General features: G+C 39.6%; 2 protein-coding genes across 2 annotated transcripts in view; both read right to left on the minus strand.

Annotated features, from left to right (window-relative positions):
* Positions 1–691: 691 nt before the first annotated feature.
* Positions 692–3,497, minus strand: faua (FAU ubiquitin like and ribosomal protein S30 fusion a). Its single transcript, XM_016524455.1, has 5 exons — positions 3,420–3,497; positions 1,380–1,460; positions 1,160–1,304; positions 952–1,007; positions 692–869 (listed from the first exon to the last, which is right to left on the minus strand). The coding sequence occupies exons 2-5, from the start codon at positions 1,452–1,454 to the stop codon at positions 744–746; spliced, it is 402 nt and encodes a 133-aa protein (XP_016379941.1). The 5' UTR covers positions 1,455–1,460; positions 3,420–3,497; the 3' UTR covers positions 692–743.
* Positions 3,498–7,433: 3,936 nt separating this feature from the next.
* Positions 7,434–9,019, minus strand: part of LOC107717641 (pre-mRNA-processing factor 39) — a 23,133-nt gene continuing 21,547 nt past the window's right edge. The window contains exon 13 of the mRNA XM_016524453.1: positions 7,434–7,819. Within this exon, the coding sequence (XP_016379939.1) occupies positions 7,742–7,819 (78 nt within the window). The 3' untranslated portion in view covers positions 7,434–7,741. The remainder of the gene's footprint in view (positions 7,820–9,019) is intronic.

Consider the following 9,019-nt stretch of genomic DNA (forward strand, 5'->3'; position numbering starts at 1 on the left):
AAATGAAGTTCTTAGCAATGCATGTTAATAATCAAAAAATAAGTTTGGATATATTTACGGTAGGAAACTTACAGAATATCTTCATGGAACATGATCTTTACTTAATATCCTAATGATTTTTGGCATAAAAGAAAAATGTATAATTTTGACCCATACAATGTATTGTTGGCTATTGCTACAAATATACCCCAGCGACTTAACACTGCTTTTGTGCTGCAGGAACACATTTATGAAAATACATCTCTGAAAAAAAAAATTTACATTTTAAATATATAAGGCATTAGCTGTATTATATATAAATGGAATATATAAAAATGAAATTAACATTTTTAAATAAATCATAAAAGCACTTTTATGGCACTATATATTTTTCATAGATGCATGTAGATAGCGAGAGTATTCATTGTATACTTACAAAATATTTTATATAACTTTAAAGCTATCAAATGATTATATTTGATAACTATAATGGATATATATTTCATACTCAAGCAAGCATCACACAGCTATAAAATTCAAGTTTGGTGGTTAATATTAAATTACATGATTTTTTTGGGTTTGGTTTTTCATTATAAAATACAGGAACAAGAAAAGATCTGAACAGCATTTAATTTAACTCGTTTGTTTTCCATAGACTCATAGATCATATTTAGCATGTTAGCTATGTGGAATAATCGAAGCAGACCAGCTGTTGTTCAGAGAGAATGTTTATTATGAATGCATGTCTCTGAGTTAGGGCTGGTTTAGGAGTTGGCGTTGGGGCCCTTCTTCTTGCCGAAGGTAGGAACCACGTTCACGAAGCGCCGGTTGTACTGGATGCGACGCTTGGCGCGGCCCGTCTTCTTCTTCTTCTTCTCCTGTTTGTCCACCTACAGACAGACAGAACATCAGCAATACTTCTTCTGTCATAGAGACTATAGGAAACGCATTTAAATAAATAAATAGACTTACTTTGGGTGTCTGTCCTCTTACTTTACCGGCGCGAGCCAGAGATCCGTGGACTTTACCTGATCAACACAGACACAAACCACAGCTGAACATCAACCACAAGAACTAATGAGAGAATCACACAACCCCAGAAACATCAGCAGAGCCTTTGAGACCATCCAGATATTAATATTAAAAAAAAAAATATATATCAAAAACGTATAAGAAATACCTCCCAGAAGTCTAGCGAGCACCTCGATTGTGCAGTGCTCAGTGACGCCGCAGTTCAGCAGCTCAGCATCGTCCTCCAGCGGAGCTCCAGCCAGCAGAAGAACCTGCTCCTCCACAGACAGACCCTCCAGAGCCTGAACACGAGCCTGCAGACACCACACAACATCACACATCTCATCTCATCTCATCACCAGACTCCCGCACACGGCTGCGAGGCTCACCTTGACGTCACGGACGGTCTCGAGTCCGGACACTTCGAGCGAGTGCAGAGTCTGAGCGCGCAGGAACAGCTGCATGATGAGCTGCAAACACACACAAACCAGATCCGCTTCAGTCAGACCTCACCGCATTCTCACTGCAACTATTATTATGTTACACACAACTTTAAAACAGACATATTATGCCCCTTTTTACAATATGTAATATAAGTCTCTGGTGTCCCCAGAATGTGTCTGTGAAGTTTCAGCTCAAAATACTCCACAGATCATTTATTATATCATTTTGAAAATGCCTATTTTGAGTGGAAGCAGAAACACGCGGTTTTTCGTGCCTGTGTCTTTAAATGCAAATGAGCTGCTGCTCACCATTCACACACAAGTTTACGTTAAAAACACACATGAGTTACAAAAACAGTGGGTTATGTCTGTGAAGGTAAACAGCTGGGAAATAAATCACATGTTTATATTAGATCTGTGTGGCAGCAGCAATATACAGTAAATAAATCAATAAATGCACTGCTCTGTTGTCTCTGAGGCTGGGACTCTAAACAGTGTTCTGTGCTCGTCTGTGCAGCCAAACACAGAACAGTTAGCATGCTTTGCTCAAACTTTCATCATGGCGTTAGAGCTAGCGCACCGCTGTCGCTTGCGAAAACACGGCGTCATGGGTGTAAACTTACAGATTAAGGGGCGGTAATATTATAATGAAATCCCTTTGCAACATCACTAGGGGAGCGAAATCAGACGCGCTCGTTTTGTTAATCTTTTTCACGTTTCCTTGGTTGGTAGATGCACCGGGGACCTGATTATAGCACTTAACACCTGGAGAAGTCAGATTTTCGTGATATGTCACCTTTAAATGATAAATGCCACACTTTTCAATGTTAGTTGTAACAATTTTAAACATTATTTGTAACCATTTTAAGTTATTTGTAACATTTTCAAATGTTAAACAATTTTAAGTTAAAAGCAACAATTTTTAAATGTTGAACAACTATTTTTTTTAAGTTAAAAGCAAGTTTTTTTAAAGCTAAAAACAATAAAAGTTAAATGCAACAAGTTGAACCCAAAACAATTTAACGTTAAAATCAGCCATTTTTAAAGTTAAAGCAAAAAGTTTTACATTTTAAACTATTTTTTTTAAAGTTAAAAGCAACATCTGTTTTTCGTTTTATACGCAACAATTTTTTTTTTTAAGTTAAATGCAATTTAAATGTTAACAAAGTTTTTAAGGTAAAAGCAACAATTTTTGAATGTTAAACGCAAGTTTTTTAAAGCTAAAAACATCTATTTTAAAATGATAAACGCAACAAATTTTTCAAGTTAAAACAATTTTTTAAAAGTCGAACCCCAAACAAAGTAAAGAAAAACAAAACAAAAGCAACAATTTTTAAATGTTAAACGTAACATTTACAATTAAAAGCAAAACGTTTAAAATTTTAAACTATTTTAAACAATTTTTTGAAGTTAAAAGCAGAAAGTTCTAAATGTTAAACAATCATTTTTAAATGTTAAAGCAACAATTTTAAACTTAAAATGCAATACTTTTAAATGCTATTCATCACAATTTTAAATGTAACAATTATGGTAAAGCGGTAAATGGAACGATTTGAAATGTTAATTGTAACATTACAGTATTAAGAACAAACACTGAGAAAAAAAAAAGTTTATATATTAAAAAAAAATAAGCTTCGACAACAAAAGGCATGGCTTTCTTTCCCTGGACCGCGTGTTTTCTGGCGAATCTCTCGCGACTTTCGGTCTCCGCTAAACGATGGACTCTGTAAGTGTTTGTCCGCATCAGCCGCTAACATCACGTTTAATCAGTTAATTAATTAATTATTGAATCTCTCTGTGCTTCAGGAGCGCGAGGGAAGCACGCGGAGCGAGACACAAACGCACAGAAGAGCCTCGTTCTGCCGGATTTCTGCTCGGGATCTGAATGTTAAACACGGTAACGCTTCTCACAGCGGCTCGTGCGGCATTAAAGCAGATTAAAGCCGCTAAACGCGACACAGAAGTGGTTTAATCAGAGGGCCTTACATCAGATGATGCTTGTCGATCCACAACCGAACGAGGAAAGGACAGCGCGCATGCGCGGAGCGAGGAACTCTGGGAAGAGCGCTGCCCACGTGACCGTGACGTCAAACAAGATCATTTTCACTCAATAGAAATTAACTTTATACCTTATATTTCTAATAGTGGTAGCTTGGTCCCTCATTTTTAAACAATTTTACACCTCACTCGTATCTAATCTGGAATAATAAGAATCTACTGTATAAACAAATATATATATATATTTTTTTTTAATTGGTTTAAAAATTGTATTATTTTTGTGTCTCAACTTTGCAATCTGTGCCTTACGTAATCTCTTACTGCAATGGTTTTGTAACTGATATTCCCTGGAAGAAGGTTTGGTCATCACCTCACAAATATTTAATTACTAACAATATGAGATAAATTACATTTAAGCTGATTGATAGTTTCCCCGCATAAGTGCTCTCTTAAGACTTAAGAGTGATATTAATACCAACTGTTCTTTCCGTTTAGAAAACCCTGAAACTTATTAACATTAATCTGGAATGTTAAAAATAACATTATGAATTTGCCACTTGTGTGCACAATGCATTATGTAATCATTTATTTTCATGCGAAAATACCATATACATGAGAGTAAATGGGCAAATGTTCTACATTTTATACTACATCTAATAATTATTATTATTTAGACTAATAAAATAAGGATGTATACAATTAAACCGGATGATCGGTGTAAATTATTTTAAAGTGTTCATAATCAGATTACAGTCACTTTATATAGATTATGTGTGTGTGTGTGTGTTTGGGTGTGTGAATGAGTGAGAGTGTGAGTGTGTGTGCGAGAGTGTGTGTGTGTGAGAGTGTGTGAGTGTGTGTGTGAATGAGTGAGAGTGTGAGTGTGTGTGCGAGAGTGTGTGTGTGTGAGAGTGTGTGAGTGTGTGTGTGAATGAGTGAGAGTGTGAGTGTGTGTGCGAGAGTGTGTGTGTGTGAGAGTGTGTGAGTGTGTGTGTGAATGAGTGAGAGTGTGAGTGTGTGTGCGAGAGTGTGTGTGTGTGAGAGTGTGTGAGTGTGTGTGTGAATGAGTGAGAGTGTGAGTGTGTGTGCGAGAGTGTGTGTGTGTGAGAGTGTGTGAGTGTGTGTGTGAATGAGTGAGAGTGTGAGTGTGTGTGCGAGAGTGTGTGTGTGTGAGAGTGTGTGAGTGTGTGTGTGAATGAGTGAGAGTGTGAGTGTGTGTGCGAGAGTGTGTGTGTGTGAGAGTGTGTGAGTGTGTGTGTGAATGAGTGAGAGTGTGAGTGTGTGTGCGAGAGTGTGTGTGTGTGAGAGTGTGTGAGTGTGTGTGTGAATGAGTGAGAGTGTGAGTGTGTGTGCGAGAGTGTGTGTGTGTGAGAGTGTGTGAGTGTGTGTGTGAATGAGTGAGAGTGTGAGTGTGTGTGCGAGAGTGTGTGTGTGTGAGAGTGTGTGAGTGTGTGTGTGAATGAGTGAGAGTGTGAGTGTGTGTGCGAGAGTGTGTGTGTGTGAGAGTGTGTGAGTGTGTGTGTGAATGAGTGAGAGTGTGAGTGTGTGTGCGAGAGTGTGTGTGTGTGAGAGTGTGTGAGTGTGTGTGTGAATGAGTGAGAGTGTGAGTGTGTGTGCGAGAGTGTGTGTGTGTGAGAGTGTGTGAGTGTGTGTGTGAATGAGTGAGAGTGTGAGTGTGTGTGCGAGAGTGTGTGTGTGTGAGAGTGTGTGAGTGTGTGTGTGAATGAGTGAGAGTGTGAGTGTGTGTGCGAGAGTGTGTGTGTGTGAGAGTGTGTGAGTGTGTGTGTGAATGAGTGAGAGTGTGAGTGTGTGTGCGAGAGTGTGTGTGTGTGAGAGTGTGTGAGTGTGTGTGTGAATGAGTGAGAGTGTGAGTGTGTGTGCGAGAGTGTGTGTGTGTGAGAGTGTGTGAGTGTGTGTGTGAATGAGTGAGAGTGTGAGTGTGTGTGCGAGAGTGTGTGTGTGTGAGAGTGTGTGAGTGTGTGTGTGAATGAGTGAGAGTGTGAGTGTGTGTGCGAGAGTGTGTGTGTGTGAGAGTGTGTGAGTGTGTGTGTGAATGAGTGAGAGTGTGAGTGTGTGTGCGAGAGTGTGTGTGTGTGAGAGTGTGTGAGTGTGTGTGTGAATGAGTGAGAGTGTGAGTGTGTGTGCGAGAGTGTGTGTGTGTGAGAGTGTGTGAGTGTGTGTGTGAATGAGTGAGAGTGTGAGTGTGTGTGCGAGAGTGTGTGTGTGTGAGAGTGTGTGAGTGTGTGTGTGAATGAGTGAGAGTGTGAGTGTGTGTGCGAGAGTGTGTGTGTGTGAGAGTGTGTGAGTGTGTGTGTGAATGAGTGAGAGTGTGAGTGTGTGTGCGAGAGTGTGTGTGTGTGAGAGTGTGTGAGTGTGTGTGTGAATGAGTGAGAGTGTGAGTGTGTGTGCGAGAGTGTGTGTGTGTGAGAGTGTGTGAGTGTGTGTGTGAATGAGTGAGAGTGTGAGTGTGTGTGCGAGAGTGTGTGTGTGTGAGAGTGTGTGAGTGTGTGTGTGAATGAGTGAGAGTGTGAGTGTGTGTGCGAGAGTGTGTGTGTGTGAGAGTGTGTGAGTGTGTGTGTGAATGAGTGAGAGTGTGAGTGTGTGTGCGAGAGTGTGTGTGTGTGAGAGTGTGTGAGTGTGTGTGTGAATGAGTGAGAGTGTGAGTGTGTGTGCGAGAGTGTGTGTGTGTGAGAGTGTGTGAGTGTGTGTGTGAATGAGTGAGAGTGTGAGTGTGTGTGCGAGAGTGTGTGTGTGTGAGAGTGTGTGAGTGTGTGTGTGAATGAGTGAGAGTGTGAGTGTGTGTGCGAGAGTGTGTGTGTGTGAGAGTGTGTGAGTGTGTGTGTGAATGAGTGAGAGTGTGAGTGTGTGTGCGAGAGTGTGTGTGTGTGAGAGTGTGTGAGTGTGTGTGTGAATGAGTGAGAGTGTGAGTGTGTGTGCGAGAGTGTGTGTGTGTGAGAGTGTGTGAGTGTGTGTGTGAATGAGTGAGAGTGTGAGTGTGTGTGCGAGAGTGTGTGTGTGTGAGAGTGTGTGAGTGTGTGTGTGAATGAGTGAGAGTGTGAGTGTGTGTGCGAGAGTGTGTGTGTGTGAGAGTGTGTGAGTGTGTGTGTGAATGAGTGAGAGTGTGAGTGTGTGTGCGAGAGTGTGTGTGTGTGAGAGTGTGTGAGTGTGTGTGTGAATGAGTGAGAGTGTGAGTGTGTGTGCGAGAGTGTGTGTGTGTGAGAGTGTGTGAGTGTGTGTGTGAATGAGTGAGAGTGTGAGTGTGTGTGCGAGAGTGTGTGTGTGTGAGAGTGTGTGAGTGTGTGTGTGAATGAGTGAGAGTGTGAGTGTGTGTGCGAGAGTGTGTGTGTGTGAGAGTGTGTGAGTGTGTGTGTGAATGAGTGAGAGTGTGAGTGTGTGTGCGAGAGTGTGTGTGTGTGAGAGTGTGTGAGTGTGTGTGTGAATGAGTGAGTGTGAGTGTGTGTGTGTGAATGAGTGAGAGTGTGTGTGCTTGTGTGAATTTATAAACCTCCCAAATTAAGTAGCATTACAAAAATTTACGGACTAAGCAAATGAACTAATGTTTTATCAAGTCGTTTATTCCCTTTTTATATTTTTCTAGTTACATTGATTTCTATTGTTTTTTTTATTATTTCTGAAGATCATGTGACACTGAAGACTGGAGCAATGATGCTGAAAATTCAGCTTTGATCACAGAAATAAATTACAGTTAACATTCACAGAGAACTGCTGTTTTAAATAGTAAAAATATTTCACAATATTACTGCTTTTGCTGTATTTCTGATCAAATAAATGCAGGCTCGGTGAGCAGAAGAGACTTCTTTAAAAAACAAAAAATCCTACTGTTCAAAAACGTTTGGCTGGTAGTGTATACTCAGATGACGGTATTTAGTTTACTGTAATATAGTTTGTTACTAGACAAAATGCACACAGAAACAGTGCTATAGATAGTATACTGTTGTACACGGCACAATCCAAACAGAAGCAAACCACTCAGTCAGAAAGTTAGGATGTCAATCTCTTTATTATGAAACCAAGTCAAAATAAAAAACATCTTCATGTCACGTTTCTCTCTGAAAACAGGATCACACTGAGGAGCAGAGATGAGATGAAGTCTTCCATACAAATGTCAATCTCAGCGAACACAACTAAACCGCCAGAAGCACTAAACCAACTCAGCTCATTAAAAACGCACTTGCACTTAGACGGAAAAATGCAAAAAACAAAATATAACACACACACACGCACTGTGTGACTGGAGACGGGATGAATGTTGAAGCTGAAGGAGCAGTAGAAACAGCCGGAAGGCTCCGTTATGTTGGAGGCGGTGGGTAGTACTGGTTATACTGACCGTACTGACCCCAGGAGTTCTGACCGCCCCACGAGTTATACTGCTGAACACAGAAAACACACAGAGTCACATACGAGACCCTGGAGCACACAATCAGTCATAAGGGTCAATTTTGTGAAATTGAGATTTATGCATCATAAATAAATGAGCTTCCATTGATGTATGGTTTGTTAGGATCGGACAATATTTGGCTGAGATACAACTATTTGAAAATCTGGAATCTGAGGGTGCAAAAAAATCTAAATATTGAGAAAATCATCTTTAAAGTTGTTCAAATGAAGTTCTTAGCAATGCATATTACTAATCAAAAATTAAGTTTTGATATATTTACAGTAGGAAACTTACAAAATATCTTCATGGAACATGATCTTCACTTAATATCCTAATGATTTTTGTAGCAATGCATATTACTAATCAAAAATTAAGTTTTGATATATTTACGGTAGGAAACTTACAAAATATCTTCATGGAACATGATCTTTACTTAATATCCTAATGATTTTTGGCATAAAAGAAAAATGGATAATTTTGACCCATACAATGTATTGTTGGCTATTGCTACAAATCAAGAGTTAATTTGCAAAAACCGATAACTCTCAGAAATCACGTTTTTTTTATTGCGCATTCCAAGTAACATCGATCAAACTGCAGTTGGGTTGTTTTGATTAGGTAATAATAACTTAAACAAATACAGGTAATTTACAAAATTAAAAGTTCAATGAAAGTGTTTTTTTTTAACATATTAAAAGTTTGTTTTATGGCAAAAGCAGATAACTCCACAATTTCATGTTTTAGAGTTTAAAACACACTGGATTAATCTTTGTAATCATCTCCGATGACAGTGTAGACGCCTGACAAACGTTGTTGTTGTTGTGATCATAAACTGTATGGATGTGATTACACAGAGCTTTCCCTCATCATTGTAACGCGCTGCTTTCACAAGCTTCCGTGGAAACCTTTCAGCTTTTATTTTCCTTTTTCGCCCTGAAGAAGATATCACAGGTTCATCAAAGTTCGTCGAAATTATCCTTCCTCGATCACTTTTGAACGCAGCGGCTAGAATGGACTTATCGGCTTCTGTTCAAAAACAACAAGAGCGCTTGTCGGCTTCTGCAGCTTCTGCAGAACTCACGATGCCTTGAGAAAGTGGACAAAACCGGCTTTTTTGATAAAACGTGTTTAGGGTTCAGATCGCGCTATATGTGGAGAATAATGCACGGCAATCAGCTCTTTTTTTTTT

Source organism: Sinocyclocheilus rhinocerous, unplaced genomic scaffold, assembly GCF_001515625.1.
Source record: "Sinocyclocheilus rhinocerous isolate Xijiao unplaced genomic scaffold, SAMN03320098_v1.1 scaffold1174, whole genome shotgun sequence".
NCBI lineage: Eukaryota > Metazoa > Chordata > Actinopteri > Cypriniformes > Cyprinidae > Sinocyclocheilus > Sinocyclocheilus rhinocerous.